This window comes from Bubalus bubalis, chromosome 3 (genome assembly GCF_019923935.1).
Source record: "Bubalus bubalis isolate 160015118507 breed Murrah chromosome 3, NDDB_SH_1, whole genome shotgun sequence".
NCBI classification, from domain to species: domain Eukaryota; kingdom Metazoa; phylum Chordata; class Mammalia; order Artiodactyla; family Bovidae; genus Bubalus; species Bubalus bubalis.
The window spans coordinates 43,787,762-43,811,728 of NC_059159.1; the positions used below are offsets into that span (position 1 = coordinate 43,787,762).

Genomic DNA, 23,967 nt, shown 5'->3' on the forward strand with positions numbered 1-23,967 from the left:
CTCATCAACCCCAGGTGAAGGGCTGGGAGCAGTAAAAAGTATAGCGTAGAAAGACATCTTGAAAACAAGGTGTTGGAGTACTGATGTGACTGATGGAAAACCCTTAGTGACTGTTCCCATAACCAGAGCCTTGAGCGAGTTGCTGAGAAAGGGCGTCACTAGCCAAAGAGCTAAACAATATCCTGAAAGGCCTGAAGGTTTGACATTGAGGACTGTGCATTGTGTATCTTTATCCCCGATCTGAGATTGTAAGGACAGATATCTCTAGAGCACGAACAAGGAAGTAGATGTTAACAATAAAAGGCATGCTAGGATTAGGATCTGGGCTTTTGCCTGCAAATGGAACCAGCCCCCTGACCCCTACTTTATTTCTGAGTCTTCTTTTTCGTTACTCTTCTGTGGCACCGCTCCCTCAGGTTGGTTCGTTGTTGGGCTGGTCCTGACAGTTGGCAGCTTCTAAGAGGAAGAAGTTACAGGAATGGATTGGCAGCTGCTAAGAGGAAGAAGTGGCATGTGCATAGCCCTGAGACAGGAAGGAACCAGGGGAGTGAGGAGGGTGGCTGGACCCCAGCCCAAGCTCCTATGAAGTCCTCAAGCCCTGGCTGGGGATTCAGGGGGCCCCAGGTACCAAAGGGAATCCCACCTGTTCTCGAGGATAAACCTGCTCACCTGAGCAGGCCAAGAAGAAGTCATCCTCCCCCTCCTGCCTACCCCACCCAGAGAACAATGGTGACCTTGACCTTTGCCCCCCCCCACAGCCTCAGAAAGTGCCTCTTCCCGGGTGCTCTCTGCAGCCAGGGGGCAGCCCCCTCTTCTGCTCCTGCTTCTGGGCTCCCATCCTTCCTCCAGGCCCTGGGAAGCCTCCCAAGTCCTCACTGGCATCTCCACTCCTCCTGGGCCCCATCACTTTGTCATGTTCTCTTTCCTGAGCCTCTTGAAAGGACCCAGGCTTATGGTGAAGATGCTTCATTTTAGAGCCAGACAACCTCCAGGTTTGAATTCTAATCGTGCTGCTTGTTACCTGAGTGGCCTTGAGAAGCTTGTTTAACTTCTCTTTGTCTCAGTTTCCTCATCTGTGAGACAGGGATAAATCCCACCTTCTGGGTGAACTTGTGATTGAGAAAAATCTGTGGATAAGAATGACGTGTAGTAGGTTGTCTCTCTACCATCCGCTGCTTCCACCCTGGTCCCTCTAAACAAAATTTCCAAATTGATTACGTCTCTACTTGTCAAGCTTCCTTTCAGAATGCCTTTTATCTAACGTGGTTTGAAGGAGGAAATGGACAGAACAGGCTCCATCTTGAAAGCAGGACTCCATCTTGGGCTGGACGGTGGACTTTGAGCTAAATGCCCAGTATCTATGGAAATGACATACCAACTGGAAAACCAGACCCTCCTCCAGATGGGAGAGCCCCAGGTCTCGTACCTAGACTCTCCGTCACCTAAAAGAGTACCCTAATTATCTGTGTAACCAAATAGAATCATTAATTCTATTATGCTTATTGGGGTATGACCCCAGGCCTATTGATAATTGTCCACTGTTAACTATCTAGGCGTAAGGCATACGAATCATGGGTTAGCTTTGTATCTTTCTTTTCCTTTGTTCAGACCAGTTTCAGGGAATTTGGGGAGGTGGGTTTGGGCACCCACACTTAAGGTATATAAGGTTTTCACAAAAACTGGTTGGGGTCCTTGGCTAAAAGGACACTCTGCCTTGGGCCTGCTGGTGTAATAAACTGCACTCCACTATCTGCATTGTCCTTCTGAGTGAGTTTGTTTCCCAGAACGCGTGGCTACAACAGTTTTACAAACTGCCTTCAACACAGTTCTATCTCATAGTCGATTTTCACATTTTTCAAGTTGTTGAAGTCTTTCCTGCCTTCTCCTTTAAGTCAGTTTCATACAAAACTTAAATGCTTAGAGGAGCCAGGCAGGTGATATGTATAGGTGAGCTGGCCGGGTAGGGTACAGTAGGGAGTGGTGGGGACTGCAGCAAAGTAGGCATCATCATCCTTATCGAAAGAGCAGTGTCCACTCAGCTGTAACCCGTGATTACCTTCCAGTCCAGTTGTTGCAGGAAGGCGGACCCCTTCCAGGCCCCGAAACTGGGCTCTTGTCTAACACTTGGAAATGAATTGTCCGAGGAGACACATGTGCTGACAAAGCAAGAGACTTTATTGGGAAAGGGCACCCGGGTGGAGAGCAGTAGGGTAAGGGAACCCAGGAGAACTGCTCTGCCGTGTGGCTCGCAGTCTCGGGTTTTATGGTGATGGGATTAGTTTCCGGGTGGTCTTTGGCCAATCATTCTAATTCAGCGTCCTTCCTGGTGGTACACGCATCGCTCAGCCAAGATGGATGCTAGCGAGAGGGATTCTGGGAAGTGGACGGACAGGCGGTGTCTCCTTTTGACCTTTCCCGAACTCTTCCAGTTGGTGGTGGCTTATTCGTTCCATATTCCTTATCAGGATCTCCTGTCATAAAACAACTCATGCGAATGGTTACTATGGTGCCTGGCCAGGGTGGGCGGTTTCAATCAGTGTGCTTCCCCTAACACAGTGTGAGCAGTTTCCAAGTCTTTAGGAGGAGACAGAAATCTAGAATACTTTTTTGCTGTAAAACTTTCTAATTTGTGGGGCATAGCCTTTATAAGGAGAAGAAAATGGCAACCCACTGCAGTGATCTTGCGTGGAGAATCCTGTGGGCAGAGGAGCCTGGTGGGCGGCCATCTATGGGGTCGCACAGAGTCAGACATGACTGAAGTGACTTAGCAGCAGCAGCAAGCCTTTATAAAGGATTGTAGATGAGTTTCTTTGTGATAGAGACATATCAATATTTGCAATGAGATAATATATCTAGATTTGCTTCAAAATAATCCAGGGGTGGAAAGGGAAGGAGGGTTGGATAGAAGTAAAGCAGATAGGTCAAGAGTTGAAACTGAGGGGTGGGTGTGTGTTGTTTATGATACTGTTCTCTCCACATTATATATTTTCTTTGGCAGCAAATTAAAGTAAACGCTGTGACGGCCAAACAAAAAAGCACCCACAAGCCCAGTTCAGTCCTACCCTGTGTCCTTGAGCCATGCAACCACTCAGAGTCCAGGGAAGCCCCTCCGAGCCCGGTGTGCACAGCCCACCCTGGGAGATAACCAGTGACGCCAGGATCCCATTCAGACAGACTGTGCTCTCCATGCACCTTGGGCAGAGGTGTCTTTTGTGGCCCCCCAGTCAGGTCTGAACTCTGCCAGTAAATATTTTGGTGACCTTAAGCAAATCACAACGTCTCTGCACCTCTAAGTTCTTTCTGTTGTCTGTCCATGTCAGTGATTTTGGAGTTGAATCAGCCTGACACAGTGAGGCTGACCAGCATGGTGCTCTTCCCTGTAAAAGAATCCCCTCATTTGTTGCTTGAAATTCTCTTAAAAGCCTTTGAGAGACAAGGCTTGAAATGCATCCTTCTGGCAGCATGGGCACCTCCCTTAAGCATATTCACACGAAGGTATAAAGAACTGAAAGCACAGTGCGATGGGATGAGGTCCTCAGGGCACAGAAGCAAGGCGGGATGGAGGAAGCCCTGTGTAGATGGGGGCGAGCTGTAGAGGTTAATAAGGAGAGATTCCGCCTAAAAAGTTTTATGAGATTTTAATGTCTTAAAAGGTGCCTTAAAATTCTGAAACACAAAATGATTTCAAATCGAGTATAATCCTAAAGACAAGATTACTCATTGGTGCATTGTAATTGCAAAGAATTGGAAACAAATCCAAAGTTCACCAGGAAGAAATAGTGAAATTGATTATGATACCTGATCCAGTCAAAAATAAATAATTGTTTTTAAAAAGAAAGACAAGGAGGGAGCCACAAACCAAGGCAAGTGGGCAGCCTCTGGAAACTGGAAATGGCAAGGAAACATTCTCCCCTGAAGCCTTGCTAACACTTGATTTTAGATTTCTGACCTCAGAACTGTAACAGAGTAAATTTGTATTGTTTTAAGCCTGAGTGGCCCAGGACCCCTCTGTGCATGTGTGTGTGTGTGTGTGTGTGTGTGTGTGTGATCTTAACAAGAAACAGCAGCACCTGTAGGACTCAGGAGGACAGATTTTTTTTCCTTTCAAACTTTGTATTTTGTATCAGGGTAATGCCCATTAACAATGTTGATAGTTTCAGATGAACAGCAAAGAGACTCAGCCATACATATACATGTATCCATTCTCCCCCAAACCCTCGAAGAGGATGGGTTTTTATGTTGGATTTATGGTCCTACAGCGTGGACTCACCTCCCAGCTCCCCAAGCCGGCAGCTCCGATGTTGACCAAGTCACGTGAACTATCTGCGCCCTAGTTCCCTGCTCGGAACAGCGAGACACTAACGAGGCCAGCCTGGCAGTGTCCTTTAGAGGATTAGGTGAAAGGCTAAGTGGAACGTCCTTGGCTGGAAGGACGTGACAATATGGCAACTCTGCATCAGAAGGACTTAATCCTTCTGCTGGGTCCGAATTTGGTCTCAGCTCCTGGCCATGCCTGGAGGATGAGGATCTTTTCCTCCTCTTTATATCCTTCCAGAAAGAGGAACCAGGCCCTACCAGCCAGGGGTGGGCAGCCCCCTTCTGGAGACCCAGTGTCACAGAGGCTACCCAGCCATACCTGGCTAAGGGGCTCACCCACAGCGGGCAGCACCGCTACCCTTCTGGTGGCCTCCCTTCCGTGTCTGAGTTAGCTCATCTTCCCAACACTGCTGGTCATTATTAGTACCACGTTCACAGATGAGGAAACAGGAACAAGAAGTTTGCCTAACTTTCCCAAAATCACACAGCTGGGCAGTGATACAGACAGTTTAAATCACAGCACCACGCTTTTAGCTCTGACCCGGGCCACTTCTCTCAGTGAAGCCCAGGACATCCTCTCTCCCCTGGACCCAACAGCAAGACCTGTCCTGACTGTGAGGCCAGCTACCCTCCTGGCCCTCTGGGGGCTGGGCCAGATGGGGCTGGAGGGGGTGGTTGAGGAATTGGGGGGAGGTGCTCCTGAGGCAGGCCCTAGAGGCGTTGACTCAGCTGATCAGCTGAGCGGGTGACCTTCCTGACACGCTTTGGAGGAAGTGAGGTCCCAGGCACTGGGGGTCACTGGGTGCCCTGGGAGAATGTGACCATGTTGGGTGTACAGTGCTCTGGGCACCTATGGGGGCAGCACCAGCCTCTCTCTCATCTAGACTCCAAGGCCCTGTTTTGACTCTCTGCTGCCCATGGAAGGAGTTCCCCTCTGATTTCAAATCTTTGACTTTTGAATCCAAGGATTAGAAAGTCATGTCATCAGAATAATAAAGTGTCAGGGCCTAGAAGGGGCTCCGGGCCCCCCATCTGATGGAGAACAAGACCCAGGTGATGCATCCGGTGCCGAGGACACTGGAGGCACCCAGTGGGGAGCCCAGCTTCCTCCAGCCCCACCTGGGTGCCCCCACAGGGAGGATCAAGGAGCACTAGCAACTGCCCAGAGCAAAGAGGCCAAGCCAAGGCCCCTGGGGAGGTGGGCTCGGGTGAGAGCCTCAGCGGACCCCCAGCATCTGCTGCCTCTGCCCCCCTCCTGCCTGAGGTAGGGTTCCATCAGCCCACCTGCCCAGCCTTTCAGGAAGCAGAGCTGGGCCCAGGACATCATGACCATAGAAATGTCCTGGGACCCAGACTGCTGCCTGTCTGCTTCCTCCTCCCCCGGGGCTCACTCTATGGGCTCCTCCTTCCTCCAGGGTGGGGGAAATTTTTTTAATTTTATTTATTTTTAATTGGAGGATAATTGCTTTACAGCGTTGATTTCTGCCATACATCAGCATGAATTAGCCACAGGTATACATATGTGTCCTCCGTGAACCTCCCTCCCATATCCCACCCTTTCCCACCCCTCTAGGTTGTTACCGAGCCCCGTTTGAATTCCCTGAGTCATACAGCAAATTTCCATTGGCTGTCTATTTCACATATGGTATGTATATGTTTTCATGCCACTCTCTCCATGCATCTCACAGGGTTGGGGGATTTAAGGAACCTCCCTCCTCGGCCACTTGCCCTCTGGGGACTTTGGACAAGTGGCCTCCACCTCTCTATCAGTTTCACATGTATGACGTGGGGATGATAAGGGTTTAAGTCAGCTGCCCCCAACTTTTTGGCACTAGGGACAGGTTTCGTGGAAGAAAATTTTTCCAAGAACCAAAGAGGGGATGGGAGTGACGGGGTGTGGCTGTAAATACAGAAGAAGCTTCGCTCTCTCCCCACTCACCTCCTGCTGTGAGCCCGGTTCCTAACAGGCCTTGGATCAATACCGGTCCGCTGCCTGAGAGTTGGGGACCCCGGGTTTAAAGAAGACCCCCTATGACAGGGCCTCCATCCTGGAGGCAAAAAGCCACAGAAGGCAACCATTTGAACCCCACAGTTCAGGAGCACCCTGCTCCCCTTAAACTCCCGAGATGGTCCTTCTCAGACACCCTTGACCTGCCCTGCCTTGCTCTGTCAGCCCTCAGATGTTGGACCCCTGCTCGGGAGGTCTTCCCAGCTGTCCCCCAGACTCCTAACCATTTTAAACACTTTCTGAGCCCCCACAGTGGACCAGACACCATTCAAGCTCTCTTGCTGTGCTACCTCACTTAATCCCTCCCCCAGCCCTGGGTGGTGACTTGAGGATTATTCCCATTACACAGATACAGAAACTGAGGGGCACCTGGAGAGAGCTCCGTAAATGTGTGTCAGATGCACAAAACCTGGGGATGCTCACCTGCGCCAGGCCTGAGTGGCACCAGAGAGACGGGCGTGGAGCGGAAGTTGTGTCTGCCCTTCTATGTTCTCTTTGGAATACCGCCACCCTCCCCACCCTCTGGTCACCAGCAGGAGCTGTTTCCTCAGAGCCTCAGATATGCTTCCCGCCTGCTGAAGCCACCCCCAGCCCCGGAACTCATTGGATTCAGGAAGGGAGCCTGGGGGTTGACGAAGGGCATCTCTCCACCGCCTCTGTGCCCGCTGCCGCTTTGCACTCTGGCTAATCAGGCCCTGCACTGGAGAGGACTTAACAAGATATAGAATCCAAAATAACTTAGCCGTTATTCAATGGGGAGGAGCCAAGAATAAGATAATATGGGTTGAGAGAAGAGGAGAAAGGTAGGGAGGAGGGCTGAGGGTGGAAGTGGGTGCTCCTCACCCAGGACCCTTTCTCTCTGCTCTCCTCCTGCTCTCTGATCCAAGACTAGATAGTTCATAGAGGTTCATGTATATTCAGAGACCCTTACCACACGCACACCACAGTGAGCTTCTAGAAGACAATGCCCCTGAGTGTGTGGCTGTGTCATGAATGTCCAGGCAGCAATGGGGCTGCTTAGGAAAGGCTGTGCGGCAGGGCACTGCCTGTGAGTGGGGTTGTGGTGGTGCTGGGAAGGCCTGGTTATACCCATTTTGCAGACAGGGAAACTGAGGCTCAGAGACTCTATGGGTCATGCCTAAGGTCACACATGCCTAAGGTCAGTGGCAGCCTGAGCCATATGAGGCTACTTTGTTTCTTAAAATGGTATTCATCCCCTTTAAAATTCCATTCCTCACATACAAACATAATCATGTAGAAAGAAATGTCTTACAAATAGAAAACCTCGTACTGGAGGTTCCCTTATCCTTGTGTACAATGATGCCCTGGGAACTTCTGATCCTTCCTCTCTGTGAATTTCTCTCTCTCTCTTTTCTCTCTTGAATCTGGGTTATAGAATGGGGAGCAGAGTAGTCTCAAACATAATACAGAATTCCAAGTGACATGAAGGCGGGTGCAATAAGCTGTTTTAATTGGGACCAGCGCCTTGTTAAAGAAAATGATTGATTGAAAAAGAGACTAAGGATCGGCTGTGTGGGGAAGTGGGCTAGGGAGGAAAGACATAGCGACAATAGACTTCCGTGATATCAAGCCGTTCCCACTGTGCGTTACAGACAGGGTCCCTTCGGCAGAGCCTGGCCAAAAAGCTGGGAGTCGTACAGGCACCGAGTGGGGAGCAGGTGCCCCAGGGCTGCATATGGGTCTGCACCTCTCTCTCTTCTTGCACTTACCTGGGTGCCCCAGAATTCAAAGACTGACCTCTTTGAGATGTTCCTGTGGACTGAGCCCAATTGCCTCCTTTGTCCATACTTCATCCCCACCAGATTCCTGGATCAACCAAAATTTGACCGGATTTAAGAGGCAGAAGGCACAGCTATAGCAGAAAAGACGGTCCTCTTTGTAGTCCTCTTTGACACCAGGGACACAGGGACCATCTCCTCATTGGCCAGGATACAGAGCAACAGGAACTCTCATTCACTCCAGGTTGGAGTGTAAAATACAACAGCATTGAAAACATGTTGGTGGATCCTAATAAAGTCAAATCTCTACCACTCCTGTGTCCTGGCTCTTCTGCTCCTAGATATTTACCCAAGAGAGATGAGAACATACGCACATGTGCATAACAGCTTCACTCATCTAATGCCACACTGGAATGACACAGCTATTCATGAGCAGGAGAAAGGAAAAGCAAATGGAATGGTGATGTGCCTACAGTGGATGAGCCCTCAGCAATAAAAAAGGACCGAAGATATAGGCAAGGTCATCAGTGAACCTCAGAGTTGAGCACAGGAGACAGACACAGGCTGGGAGCATTCTGATTACATAAAATCCAACAATGGATCAGAAAAGCGAATACCTATGGGGAAGCCAACTAGGAGGGACCCTAAGGAGTCAGCTGGGTGCTGGAAATGTCCTGGAGCTTGATCTGGATGGTGGTCACACAACTGTTTACAATGTAAAAACTCATCCAGCAGACCAGACTCTGTGTGTTTAAGTGAAATGTATCTCAGTCAAGTACTGTTTTTTTTTTTTTTTTAAAAAAAAACCCAAATCTCCCAGAAGCCGAGGAGACACAGGCACAGCTAGAGTTCCAGCAAACACGCACTCTGGCATCGCCAGCCTCCTTGGGGCTGAGTCCCAAGGGGTCCAGTCCTAAAGGAGAGCCTAGTGCCCCTCCTCCTACCCTGTAGGGAGGAGCAACAGCCAAACCCAAAGGCCAATGGGTTTTGAGGTGAATAGAGACAGTAGGGAGGCATCTCCAAGACCCAGTGCCTGGCACAGTTGACCTCAGCAGCCTGGCATCACCGTGCAGTCACTGAGACCTGTTTCCAGGCCTGGCTCTGGTCTTAAGGAGGGCTCCTCACCACACCTCGTCCCACCACACCTTGTCTGTGTTCTTCTGTAGATCTCACAGGTCATGGCTCTATTTCTGGGACTGGCCTTTATCTACATCCTTCACAGCACTTGAGGGGGAATAACAAGAAAAACTTCAAGTCTTTAGTTTCTTCCTCCCCACTGAGCACCTAGACCAGTATTTGCAAAGACTGACTTCTCTGAGACGTTCTTATAGACGGAGCCCACTTGCCTCCTCCATCCACCCTCCATCCCTGCTAGATTCCTGGGTCAACTAGAATTTGACTGCATTTAAGGGGCAGATGGCACACTCGGAACAGAAAAGAGAAAAGAAGGAGAGATTCTTTGCAATCCTCTTGGACACTGGGGACATGGGGACTGTTTCCTCATTGATTGTGATCAGATCAGATCAGTCATTCAGTCGTGTCCGACTCTTTGCGACCCCATGAATCGCAGCATGCCAGGCCTCCCTGTCCATCACCAACTCCCGGAGTTCACTCAGACTCAAGTCCATCGAGTCAGTGATGCCATCCAGCCATCTCATCCTCTGTCATCCCCTTCTCCTCCTGCCCCCAATCCCTCCCAACATCAGAGTCTTTTCCAATGAGTCAACTCTTCTCATGAGGTGGCCAAAGTACTGGAGTTTCAGCTTTAGCATCATTCCCTCTAAAGGAATCCCAGGGCTGATCTCCTTCAAAATGGACTGGTTGGATCTCCTTGCAGTCCAAGGGACTCTCAAGAGTCTTCTCCAACACCACAGTTCAAAAGCATCAATTCTTCAGCGCTCAGCCTTCTTCACAGTCCAACTCTCACATCCATACATGACCACAGGAAAAACCACAGCCTTGACTAGACGGACCTTTGTTGGCAAAGTAATGTCTCTGCTTTTCAATATGCTATCTAGGTTGGTCATAACTTTTCTTCCAAGGAGTAAGCGTCTTTTAATTTCATGGCTGCAGTCACCATCTGCAGTGATTTTGGAGCCCAGAAAAATAAAGTCTGAAACTGTTTCCACTGTTTCTCCATCTATTTCCCATAAAGTGATGGGACCGGATGCCATGATCTTCGTTTTCTGAATGTTGAGCTTTAAGCCAACTTTTTCACTCTCCACTTTCACTTTCATCAAGAGGCTTTTTACTTCCTCTTCACTTTCTGCCATAAAGGTGGTGTCATCTGCATATCTGAGGTATTGATATTTCTCCCGGCAATCTTGATTCCAGCTTGTGTTTCTTCCAGTCCAGCGTTTCTTATGATGTACTCTGCATATAAGTTAAATAAACACGGTGACAATATACAGCCTTGACGTACTCCTTTTCCTATTTGGAACCAGTCTGTTGTTCCATGTCCAGTTCTAACTGTTGCTTCCTGCCCTGCATACAAATTTCTCAAGAGGCAGATCAGGTGGTCTGGTATTCCCATCTCTTTCAGAATTTTCCACAGTTTATTGTGATCCACACAGTCAAAGGCTTTGGCATAGTCAATAAAGCAGAAATAGATGTTTTTCTGGAACTCTCTTGCTTTTTTGATAATCCAACAGATGTTGGCAATTTGATCTCTGGTTCCTCTGCCTTTTCTAAAACCAGCTTGAACATCAGGAAGTTCACGGTTCACATATTGCTGAAGCCTGGCTTGGAGAATTTTGAGCATTACTTTATAGTGTGTGAGATGAGTGCAATTTTGCGGTAGTTTGAGCATTCTTTGGCATTGCATTTCTTTGGGATTGGAATGAAAACTGACCTTTTCCAGTCCTGTGGCCACTGCTGAGTTTTCCAAATTTGCTGGCATATTGAGTGCAGCACTTTCACAGCATCATCTTTCAGGATTGGGAATAGCTCAACAGGAATAGGGACAACTAACTGGAACTCTCTTTCACTGCAGGTTGGAGTGTAAAATACAACAGCACTGGAAATTTGTTGGTGGATTATAATAAAGTTAATCCTATACCTTTTCTGTATCCTGGCTCTTCTGCTCCTAGATATTTACCCAAGAGAGATGACATCATATGTACATGTGCATAACAGCTTCACTCATCATAGCCTCTCACTGGAAACAACACAACCATTCACCAGCAGAATAAAGGGGAAAGTGAATGCTCTTTGCAAACCCTTGGACTATAGCCCATCAGGCTCCTCTGTCCATGGATTTATCCAGGCAAGGCAAGAATATCGGAGTGGGTTAACATTTCTTCCTCCAGGGGATCTTTCCAGCTCAGAAGTCCAACCCATGCCCACTGGGTCTCCTGTACTGGCAGGCGGATTCTTTTTTTTTTTTTTTTTTTACCACTTTATTTATTTTTTTACTGAAGGATGATTGCTTTACAGAATTTTGTTGTTTTCTGTCAAACATCAATAAGAATAAGCTGTAGGTACACCCATGTCCCCTCTCTCTCATCTCCCTCCTCATCCCACCTTCTAGATTGTCACAGAGCCCCTGTTTGAGTTCCCTGAGTAATACAGCAAATTCCCATTAGCTATCTACTTTACCTACGGTATTTTAAGTTTCCATGTTATTCTCCCCACTCTCTGCCTCCTCCCCTCCCCACCGTGTCCATAGGTCTGTTCTCTATGCCTGTTTCTCTAGTGCTGCCCTGCAAATAAATTCATCAGTACCACCTTTCAAGGTTCCATATGTATGCGTCAGTGTATGATATTTATCTTTCTCTTTCTGACTTGCTTCACACTGTATAATAGGCTCTAGGTTCTTCCACCTCATCAGAACTGACTCAAATGCATCCCTTTTTATGGCTGAGTAATATTCCACTGTGGTATATATAACCACAAATTCTTTATTCGTTCATCTGTCGATGGACATCTAGGTTGCTTCCATGTTCTAGCTACTGTAAATAGTGCTGCAATGAACATTGGGGTACATGTGTCTTTTTCAATTTTGGTTTCCTCAGGGTATATGCCTAGGAGTGGGATTGCTGGGTCATATGATGATTTTATTCCTAGCTTTTTAAGGAATCTCCATATTGTCTTCCATAGTGACCATATCAATTTACATTTCTACCAGCAATGCAAGAGGGTTCCCTTTTCTCCACACCCTCTCCAGCATTTATTGTTTGTAGACTTTTTGATGATTGCTATTCTGACTGGTATGAAGAGATATCTCATTGTAGTTTTGATTTGCACTACTCTAATAATGAGCAATTTGAGCATCTTTTCATGTTTTTTGTTAGCCATATGTATGTCTTCTTTGGAGAAATGTCTGTTTAGGTCTTTTTCCCACTTTTTGATTGGGAAATACCACTTTCTGGTATTGAGTTGTATGAGCTGCTTGTTTATTTTGCCAATTAATTATTTGTCAGTTGTTTCTTTTGCTATTATTTTCTCCCATTCTGAGGGTTGTCTTTTCACCTTGTTGGTAGTTTCCTTTGCTGTGCAAAAGCTTTTAAGTTAAATTAGGTCCCACTTGTTTATTTTTGTTTTTATTTCCATTACTGTAGGAGGTGGGTCATAGAAGATCTTGCTTTGATTTATGTCATCGAGTGTTCTGCCTATGTTTTCCTCTAGAAGTCTTGTAGTTTCTGATCTTACATTTAGGTCTTAAATCCATTTTGAGTTTATCTTTGTGTATGGTGTTAAGAAGTGTTCTAATTTCATTCTTTTTCACATAGCTGTCCAGTTTTCCCATAACCAACCACTTATTGAAGAGGCTGTCTTTGCCCCATTGTATATTCTTGCCTCCATTGTCAAAAATAAGGTACCCATAGGTGTGTGGGTTTATCTCTGGGCTCTCTATCTTGTTCCACTGGTCTATATTTATGTTTTTGTGTCAATACCATACTATCTTGATGACTGTAGCTTTGTAGTATAGTCTGAAGTCAGGAAGGTTGATTTCTCCAGCTCCATTCTTCTTTCTCAAGACTGCTTTGGCTACTCAGGGTCTTTTGTGTTTCCATATGAATTGCAAAACTTTTTGTTTTAGTTCTGTGGAAAATGCCATTGGTAATTTGATAGGGATCATATTGAATCTTTAGATTGCATTTGGTAGTATAGTCATTTTTATAATATTGATTCTTCCTACCCAGGAACATGGAATATCTCTCCGTCTGTTTATGTCATCTTTGATTTCTTTCATCAGTGTCTTATAATTTTCCATATACAGTTCTTTTGTTTCCTTAGGTAGATTTATTCTTCAATATTTTATTCTTTTTGTTGTAATGGTGAATGGGATTGATTCCTTAATTTTGCTTTCTTATTTTTCATTGTTAATATATAGGAATGCAAATGATTTCTGTGTATTGACCTTGTATCCGCGACTTTGCTGAATTCACTGATTAGCCATAGTAACTTTCTGATAGTTTCTTTTGGGTGCAGGCAGATTCTTTACCAGTGAGCCACAAGGGAAGCCCCTGCAATGGACTAGCCCTCAGCAATAAAGAAAGACCAAAGATACAATCAAGGTCTTCAACGAACCTTACAGTTGAGCGAAAGAGCCAGACAAGTGAGCACAGGCTGGGAGCATTCTATCAGATAGAGTCCAATAATAAGTCTGAAAAGCAATGACCCATGGCAGGCACCAACTAGGAGGGACTCGAAGGAGTCATCTGGGTGCTATAAATGCCCTGGAGCTTGACCTGGATGGTGGTCATGCAGCTGTTTGCAACAAACTTGTACAGCCTACTACCATCTGTGTGTTTACATGAACATAAATAATATGTTCTCAATAAACATATTGAGATATGTACCATATCTCAAGAAAGAACTGTTTAGAAAACACCACAGAACTTCCGTGGTGGCACAGTGGGTGGGAATCCACCTGAGAATGTAGAGAACACAGGTTTGATCCTTGGTCCGGAAGACTCCACATGTGATAGAGCAACTAAGCCCACGAGCCACAACTACTGAGCCCATGGTCTAGAGCTCACGTGCTGTAAATGCTGAAGCCCACACCCCTAAAGCCTATGCTCAGCAACAAGAGAATCCACAGCGATGAGAAGCCCAGGCACTGCAATGAAGAATAGCCCCCGCTCGCTGCAACTAGAGAAAGTTAGTGCAAAGCAACGAAGAACCAGTACAGCCAAGTAAAATACATAAATTAGTAAATTAAAAAAAAAATTTGAAAACCACCCCTAAACTCCCAGAGTCCAGGCAGACACTGGGAAAGCTAGAGTTCTAGCAAACACACACCTTGGCATCACCAGGCTGCTTGGAGGTGAGTCACAAAGAGTCCAGTCCAACAAGGAGAGCCCATGGTCTCTCCCCACCTGCCGGGAGGGCAACAGCTAAACCCAAAGGCCAATGGGTTTCCAGATGAATGGAGACAATAGGGAGGCATCTTCAAGACCCAGTGCCAGGTACCGTTGACCTCAGCAGCCTGGCATCACTGTGCAGTCACTGTGATCTGTTCCTAGGGCCTGACTCTGGTCTTAAGGAGGTGAGAGGCAGCCCTCAAGTTTTATTATTCTAAGTCCAGACACTTGTCTGAGGGTATCTATTCTCTGCATTGTAGATCATAGGGTCTGTTCTAAAAGTGCTGGCCACCTCACACTCTCAAAAAGCCATTAACCAACAAGTGTTGATGAGGATGTGGCAAAAGGAGGCCTTTTGTTTTGTTGATAGGAATGTTAATTGGTGAGGCTGCAGTGGGAAATGCAGTGTGCCTGCCTGATCCTAAGGGCCTGGCATTAAGCTTCTGATTGCCAAAGCATCCATTTCAAAGATCCATATTGAATAAACACATCACCAACCGGATGACAGCTTATAAGAAAGCTCCCAGCTGGCCCAGCCCATGAAGTTTCCCTTTCTAGCAAACCTTGGGGAACCTAGATAACCATGTGAGTGATCTTCTTACCCCCTGGTTCCTGCCTAACCACCCTACCCTTGAACCCCAATAAAAGCAGAAACCCAGGTCTGTGCTCTCACCCCCTCCTTCTCACTGACCATTGTCCTGTGTGGCGGTCAGGACTTGAGAGTAATAATCCTTATTTTTTCAAAGCTTCCTGATGGTTGATGCTGACTATGTCTTGCAGTCATAATAAGAACCACAAGGATCTGTCCAGCCACAGCACTGGTTCCAGCTGGGCTAGTGTCTCTGGGGGCTCCCAGGAGTAGTAAATACCCATGTGAATGCCTTTAGGTGTTCCTGAATGGAGAGCGTCACTATGCATAGTCAGAGACGGACACTACAAAGTGGTGGATCCTCTAAAAACTAAACACAGAATTACTGTATGATCCAGCATTTCTACTTCTGCGTATATACCCCAAAGAACTGAAAGCAAGAACGTGAAGAGATATTTGTACCCTCATGTTCTTGGTATTAGTACAATAGCTAGACAAGAGCTATCCAAGTGTCCATCAAAGGATGACTAGATAAACAAAATGAGGTCTGTACATACAATAATATCGTTCAACCCTAAAAAGGAGGGGAATTCTGACACAGGTTAGAACATGGATGTTGGGGAATGAAGAAATTTTCCTCTAAGCTGCTAGATTCTTCTGTCTAGTCTAAGATTAAATTGAGATGAGACAGATTAGCAGGAGAAATATCTAATAAGGGTTTAGTAACACAAATACATGAGAGCAATCCAGGAGAACTAACTCACCAAAATGGTCAAAGCCCTCATCTTAAATACTACCTTCGGTCAAAGATGTTGAGGGTAATGGTTTGCAACTTCAAAGAGGAGGAAGGCAATTCACAGAAAAGCCAGTGTTTGGTAAATAAGAGCTTGGTGCACAGAATGGACTCTTATCTCTAGGCTCTGTCGGGTTTCCCTACCACATCTCCCCCAGGTTCTTCTGTAAATAGTACTGGTCAAGGCTCTTTTTCTATAAAGATGCTTTATCTTTATTCCTTGCTTCAGTTGAGGAGGAGGTAACAAGAAAAACTTCCAGTCTTCAGTTTCTTAAAAAGAATCAGCCTAAATGAATCCTCATGCTAAAGCAACACATTGTGGGGTAGCAAATTTTGCTCCCCTATACTCTAAGTTTCAGTCTTTCCTCATCTGTGAGATATAGTTAATCACAGGCCTTGTTTTATATGATTGTCATGAGCATTGAATGAGCTGAGGCTTGGAAGGCACTTAGCCTAGCTATGACTGGGCAAACTGAGTCCCAATTGCCTTCTATATTTGAAATCACTAAGAGCAAAGACTCCCATGTTATCTCCTTATAAGGAGATAACCATGTTCTCCCAACTCCCCAAAAGGAAGTCGAGCTCCAGAGACTTGAACCTTGGATGCACATCTCATGACTGAAGAAGATCCCAACTGACACCTGGTCCTATACAAGTGCTGGAGACCTTGAATCAAACTGATGAGGAACGGCAGTAGCTGACAGCCAGGTAGACTGCTTCTGCCTGAAAGGTGGCAGATGAAGTCTTCAACTTTAACTAAACATTAAACCCTTCCTCCTTCTTTTCCTTTCCTCTCCTCTGGCATTGACTTGGGAAGATGTTGCCCCAATTCCTTGCTAAGCAAGGCAATCAGTCTTTCAACCACATTTATCATTAGCAGTTCCAATCTATCCATAACTATCTAGATCAGATTTTTCTTCACTCATTAAGATTCATCCATGCACAGTGAAGCCAGTCTACTGACACCAGGCTGTGGTAAAGGAAAGTGCAGTGTTTATTACATGTATTAAGCAAGGGTGACTCAGCAATAAAGAATCCGCCTGCAATGCTGGAGATGCAGGTTCGATCCCTGAGTCAGGGAGATCCCCTGGAGGAGGAAATGGTAACCCACTCCAGTAATCTTGCCTGGGAAGTTCCCATGGACTGAGGAGCCTGGTGGGCTATAGTCCACGGGGTCAAAAAGAGTTGGACATGACTTAGCAACTGAAAACGAAACAAGGAGTTCAGACAGCTTGTGCTTAATAAAACCCAAACTCGCTGATGGCTTTTAGGGAAAGGTTTTTAAACACAGAGTGAGGGAGAGAATTGTGGGGTGGGTGATCAGCCCAAGGATATCTTCTAATTGGTAGGTGGTGAGGTAATCAGGAGTCAGCATCATCAAGCTTCCTGGTTCTATGTCCTTGTGGACAGCATACAGTTAACTCCTTCCACCTGGTGGGGATTTTTGTTTCTGTAAAACAAGACAAAGGATTTGGCTCAGAATATTATCTGAGTCAGACACAGCTGAGTTAAGAGAGCATGTCTTCATTATCTATAGCTCTTCAGGAGGAACTAAAGGTCTTTCTGTTTAACGGCTAACTATTATCATGTTGTCTTACTTGAACGTTTTCCTTTGTTTCTGCATTTTCTCACTTTTCTGATTAAAGTTTTTCCTTGAAACTTGGGGAAGGCCTAGGAGGCTAAAGGTTTATTATAGACATGGCGGTTAGGGCTCCCCCAGGAAGATGCTATAGGGTGCTGCTTGGTTATAAATGTGTCACAAGGATTAAGCAAAAACGTAATGGCTCTTGAAGGGCTTCCCAGGTGGCTCAGCAGTAAAGAATCCACTTGCAATACAGGATACATGGGTTCAAACCCTGGGTTGGGAAGGTCCCCTGGAGAAGGAAATGGCAACCCACTCCAGTATTCTTGCCTAGGAAATCCCATGGCAGATGACCCTGGTGGGCTATAGTCCATGGGGTCACAAGAGTTGGACACAACTTAGCAACTAAACCACCATCAAGGACTTCTAAATACCACACCAAGGGTCAAAAAGCTGTGGGGACTAGAGATTGGTAGCATGGAATGATATCAAAGCCTTAAATTCTGATTGCGTCTCTTGGTTAGGCTGACAGCGTGCTCAAGAGTAGCAGTGCTGTGCTGTGCATATCTCTCAGTTATGTGTGACTCCTTGCCACCCCATGGACTGTAGCCTACTAGGATCCTCTGTCCATGAGATTCTCCAGGCAAGAATACTGGAGTTTTTTACCATGCTCTCCTCTAGGGGATCTTCCCAACCCAGGGATCAAACCCAGGTCTCCTGCATTACAGGCGGATTCTTTACCATCTGAGCCACCAGGGAGCCCAAGAATACTGGAGTGGGTAGCCTATCCCTACTCCAGTGGATCTTCCCAACCCAGGAATCAAACTGAGGTCTCCTGGATAGAAGGTGGATTCTTTACCAGCTGAGCTATCAGAGAAGCCCGCTTAAGAATAGAGAATAGCTAAAAGATAAAACCACAGGCTCAAAACGGCTTCCGTTTTAAGGAAGTCCACGAAACCAAACCTGCATGTAACACCTGACTTAACTGGATCTCTGACCTTCCCCAGGAATGTAGTTTTAATCAGTCAGTCCGGAATTTTCTGGTCTGAACCATGGAGGTAATCCGTCTCCTAGGCCCTCTCCATCCTCGGGAGGAAGAAGCAATCTGCTTGACCTCTTCCCAAATAGTGGTGAAAAGCACATCACATAAAACTTACCATCTTAAGTGTAATACAGTTCAGTGGTATTAAGTCCATTCTCATAATTGTGCCAACTTCAGCACCATCCAGCCCCAGAGATTTTTCATCTTGCAAAACTACTCCTGACCTTATAGATGCTGGTTACACACTCAAAAAATTTAAAACACAGAGAGGGTCAGCCAGACCCAGGAGTGGCCCCAGCAGACTATTTTGTGCCCTGTGATGTGTATGGCCTCACTGAACTCACATACAAAGACCCATGGAGCTGCAAGCTGTGCTCATTTCAATGCGGAGGAAACCAAGGCTGGGAGAGGTGAAGTCACTTATCTCAGATCTCCCAGCCGATGAGAATGGCAGAGCTGGGGATTTGAGCTGGGTTCAGTTTGATTTCCAAGCCTGGGTTCTTTCTAGAACCACACAGCCCCCTAAGCAGAGTGGGGATAGAAAGTAACAGAGACGAGTGGCATAGGAAGGAAGAGACTGAGTGGGGGCCCCAGGCAGAAACAGCGGCGCAAGGAGGACAGGACGGGGAGCCAGAGGTGTGTCCCCAGAGCCATCTGGAAAGGAGACTGGCTGACACCTTTGGGTCCACACAGCAGGTCCCACACAGAGGCTGGGGCCCTGAGCCAGGGGCTGGGTTCCCTGGGGACAGTCTTACATGGAAGCTGATCTTGGACACATTCACAAGGCCAGCGACTGTGATGGTGTGGACACTGTGCAAGGGCATGCAGTGGGCATACTGCGTGAAGAGGTTCCCATTCACCATCACCTGTCAAGATGAATATACATGTCAAGAGAGTATCGCTGTTCAGGTCGGAACACACCCAAGCTTCTGCATCCCTGCCTCTGGAGTTTAGACCTGTGTCTAGTTATCACATCAATCCTCTGCAGGTCTGGGTGTCAGCTTTCAGAGCTGCAACAGTTATAGGAACATGCTTGGGACCCAAAACACATCCAATCTCTAGGTGGCTCTAGTTGTTGGATTTTTAGTTCTTCTCATTGTTTATTGCCATAGGTTTGTCTTTCTAATCTTAGCTCATGTGGGTGTTATTGAAATATGCATATTGAAATATACAAACAAATGTTGGTGAGGAGCAGAGGAGAGGTGACCTCAGGTTGCATGATGAGGGGTTGGGGACATCCATGTTCACACAGAGAAGCACAGACACAGGTGGACTCATCCCCCTTTCCCTCTCCCCAAGCTCAGAGACACTGCTCTGCTCGCAAAAGCAATGTGCAGTGCCCAGTAAAACTAAGCCATTAGTAAAACCTGGATAAAGGCAGCACGAAGATAACAGAACCAAAAATGTTCCCAGGGACGTGGAGTGGAAGAAGGGCTACAACAGAGGAATGGAAATAACTTGGACTTTAAAGACCCGGGAGACCAAAAAGGACAATGGTGACTTATCTGGTGCTTATTTCCAGGAAAAGAAGCAACAGGTGCACCTGTAGATGCAGGTGAAGGTGTGCAAGGAGACTGCAACCTTACGAGGAAATGGTCCTCTTCTCTGTACAAAGGTGTTACTCATCTGACTAGTTAAAGGCTATTCAGGGCACCTAATTGAGGTGAGGGACAGGCAGCTGAAGCAAACAGAGGAGAGCTCCTGCTCACCTTGAACCAGCTCTCTACCTGGAAGCAGAGCTCGAAGCGAATCCCCCTCTGGAAGGACATCTGCATCTTCCTCTCCTCTGGCCCCCAGCTTCTGTTCTGCCTTGTGTTGCAAACCACATAGCCATTGTCTTCAAACCGAGGGTTGAAGTGGAAGGCAATGTTGTTGATGTCACTGAAACCAATCTGAAAGTTTACTTCAAACCTAGGTCAAGGAAAATCAGACAGTATCCTGGCTTACTGCCAAGGGTGGGAACAGGAGGTGCTCACTCTTTGACATCCATCTGGGAACCTGCATACAACCTGTGTGGCTGGTTGGCACCCACCCCTACTCTCTTCCCATCCCTTTGGTTCACCTCATTCATCTTAGTGTGTTTTGTGCATTTACCACATTGTGCCCTTACAGTGTGGTTTTCTAAAAATAAGGAGGCCCATTTTTTGATTGGGTCATTTATTTTTCTGGAATTGAGCTGCAGGAGTTGCTTGTATATTTTTGAGATTAGTTCTTTGTCAGTTGCTTCATTTGCTATTATTTTCTCCCATTCTGAAGGCTGTCTTTTCACCTTGCTTATAGTTTCCTTTGTTGTGCAGAAGCTTTTAATTTTAATTAGGTTCCATTTGTTTATTTTCACTTTTATTTCCAATATTCTGGGAGGTGGGTCATAGAGGATCCTGCTGTGATTTATGTTGGAGAGTGTTTTGCCTATGTTCTCCTCTAGGAGTTTTATAGTTTCTGGTCTTACATTTAGATCTTTAATCCATTTTGAGTTTATTTTTGTGTATGGTGTTAGAAAGTGTTCTAGTTTCATTCTTTTACAAGTGGTTGACCAGTTTTCCCAGCACCACTTGTTAAAGAGATTGTCTTTTCTCCATTGTATATTCTTGCCTCCTTTGTCAAAGATAAGGTGTCTATAGGTGCATGGATTTATCTCTGGGCTTTCTATTTTGTTCCATTGGTCTATATTTCTGTCTTTGTGCCAGTACCATCGGAGAAGGCAATGGCACCCTACTCCAGTACTCTTGCCTGGAAAATCCCATGGGCGGAGGAGCCTGGTAGGCTGCAGTCCCTGGGGTCGCTAAGAGTCAGACGTGACTGAGGAACTTCACTTTCACTTTTCACTTTCATGCATTGGAGAAGGAAATGGCAACCCACTCCAGTGTTCTTGCCTGGAGAATCCCAGGAACGGGGGAGCCTGGTGGGCTGCCGTCTATGGGGTCGCACAGAGCCGGACACGACTGAAGTGACTTAGCAGCAGCAGCCAGCACAATACTGTCTTGATGACTGTGGCAAAGAACTAAACAGACATTCCTCCAAAGAAGACATACAGATGGCTAACAAACACATGAAAAGATGCTCAACATCACTCATTATCAGAGAAATGCAAATCAAAACCACAATGAGGTACCATTTCATGCCAGACAGAATGGCTGCTATCCAAAAGTCTACAAGCAATAAATGCTGGAGAGGGTGTGGAGAAAAGGGAACCCTCTTACACTGTTGGTGGGAATGCAAACTAGTACAGCTACTATGGAGAACAGTGTGGAGATTCCTTAAAAAACTGGCAATAGAATTGCCTTATGACCCAGCAATCCCACTGCTGGGCATACACACCGAGGAAACCAGAATTGAAAGAGACACGTGCACCCCAATGTTCATTGCAGCACTGTTTATAATAGCCAGGACATGGCAGCAACCTAGATGTCCATCAGCAGACGATTGGATAAGAAAGCTGTGGTACATATACACAATGGAATATTACTCAGCCATTAAAAAGAATACATTTGCATCAGTTCTAATGAGGTGGATGAAACTGGAGCCTATTATACAGAGTGAAGTAAGCCAGAAAGAAAAACACCAATACAGTATACTAACGCATATATATGGAATTTAGAAAGATGATAACGATAACCTTGTATGCAAGACAGCAAAAGAGACACAGATGTATAGAACAGTCTTTTGGACTCTGTGGGAGAGGGAGAGGGTGGGATGATTTGGGAGAATGGCATTGAAACATGTATAATATCATATATGAAACAAATCGCCAGTCCAGGTTCAATGTATGATACAGGATGCTTGGGGCTGGTGCACTGGGATGACCCAGAGGGATGGTACTGGGAGGGAGGTGGGAAGGGGGTTCAGGATGGGGAACACATGTACACCCGTGGCAGATTCATGTTGATGTATGGCAAAACCAATACAATATTGTAAAGTAATTAGCCTACAATTAAAATAAATAAATTTATATTAAAAAATAAAGACAATAAATAAACAAAAAAAATAAAAGTAAGGAGGAAATGGGTAAAGAAATTTGTGTCCAAGATGGAAGTGGAGAAACATCCCTAGAAGTGAGAGTTTTGGGGACCAAGTGGTGGCTCATTGGAGGCCAGCCTGTTTCTGCTCAGTTGGGAAAGAAGAGGACACATGGAAAGAACAGGTGACACCGATGGGAGACCACAGAGATGGTGTCTAAAGGGGAGACATAGAATAAGCACTAGGTCCAGGAGTGGGGACCTCACTGTGAGCCCGTGTCCCTCAGTGCAGGTTGGTGTGTGTCTAACTGTGGGGTCAGCAGGCCTGGATCCCAACCCCAGCTCTGAAGTTTTTGTCATTTGCAATGATCCTGGACTATGCTATCCTCAAGCTGCCCAGCCCAGAAATAGGGTGACTGCCTTCCTAGGAAACCCCCAAGTAAGTAACTCTTTTTGGAAGGACTATGAGTGGACAGCTGAAATTAACTCTTTTAAAATTTTTTAAATTTATTTTTAATTGGAGGATAATTGTTTTACAATATTGTGTTGGTTTCTCCCATGTATCAACATGGATCAGCCATAGGTATACAAATATCCTCTCCCTCTTGAACTTCCTTCCCACCTCCCCACCCCATCCCAGCCCTCTTAGGTGTTCCAGAGCACCAGATTTGAGTTCCCTGTGTCATACAGCAAATTTCCACTAGCTATCTAATTTTGCATATGGTAATGTGTATGTTACTTACTCAATTTGGCCCACCCTTTCCTTCCCCACTGTTTACACAAATCTGTTCTCTATGTCTGCATCTCCATTACTAACTACCCTGCAAAGAGGTTCATCAGTACCATCGTTCTAGATTCCATATACATATGCATTAATATATGATATTTGTTTTCCTCTTGTGACTTCATTCATCTACCTCATTTAACTGACTCAAATGTGTTCCTTTTTAAAGTGAGTAATATTCTGTTGTATGTATGTACCACAATCCTGGTACATCCAATCATCTGTTGATGGACATCTAGGTAGCTTCCACGTCCTAGCTATTGTAAATAGTGCTGTGATGTACACTATGGTACATGTGTCTTTTTCAATTATGCTTCTTCAGGGTATATGCCCAGGAGCCCTCTTATTTGCTGAGCCCATTTGCTTTCTCTGTGAAGGAGGTGATTTCTGGATGCTGTCCTCAACACTAGGGTGCTCTGTGAGGTTTAATCCAGCAGGGCCATGAGGAACTGGCATGGCCCTGAACCCAGCCATCCTCTATCCTAGGAAAAGGAAGCTCCAAGTGACTGAAATGGCAACATCTAAGTCCCTATTCCTAAAGTGGAGGAAAGTGTTTCTGAAATATCTCTGGAAGTAGTTTTCCTTTGGGGGTCCTCCAGCTTCATTGCTGTGTTCCTTTGAAAATTCTTCCCCAGGGAAGGCGAGAACAGCAGCTCCCATCGAAAGAGGGACCCTCAAAGGTAAAGACGGGTCCATCAGACAGAGCGGGAGTTGAAAGTGCTCCTGTGCTGGGAGGAAGGGTCAGCAGAGGAAGAGGGAGAGAGAGAGATGGGAGTTCAGGGACAAGGTCCCCGATTCTCCTGCTGACAGAGTTTCTGGGGAACTGGGTGCCTCGCTTCCCTCCAAGTC

General features: G+C 46.2%; 1 protein-coding gene across 1 annotated transcript; it reads right to left on the minus strand.

Annotated features, from left to right (window-relative positions):
* Positions 1 to 412: 412 nt before the first annotated feature.
* On the minus strand, positions 413 to 23,180 carry LOC123332462 (galectin-9-like). Its single transcript, XM_044938435.2, has 4 exons — positions 23,155 to 23,180; positions 20,088 to 20,289; positions 19,134 to 19,244; positions 413 to 493 (listed from the first exon to the last, which is right to left on the minus strand). The coding sequence occupies exons 1-4, from the start codon at positions 23,178 to 23,180 to the stop codon at positions 413 to 415; spliced, it is 420 nt and encodes a 139-aa protein (XP_044794370.2).
* Between the last annotated feature and the right edge of the window lie 787 nt (positions 23,181 to 23,967).

What these genes read in the sequence shown, in the direction of transcription:
- LOC123332462 (XM_044938435.2), bottom strand. Translation starts at nt 23,180, where the DNA reads ATGGTACTGATGAACCTCTTTGCAGG. An exon ending in CTGATGAACCTCTTTGCAGG is followed by an intron (nt 20,290 to 23,154) that starts GTAGTTAGTAAT and finishes TCCTTGACCTAG; the next exon opens with GTTTGAAGTAAACTTTCAGA. An exon ending in TGTCCAAGATCAGCTTCCAT is followed by an intron (nt 494 to 19,133) that starts GTAAGACTGTCC and finishes TCTTCCTCTTAG; the next exon opens with CAGCTGCCAATCCATTCCTG.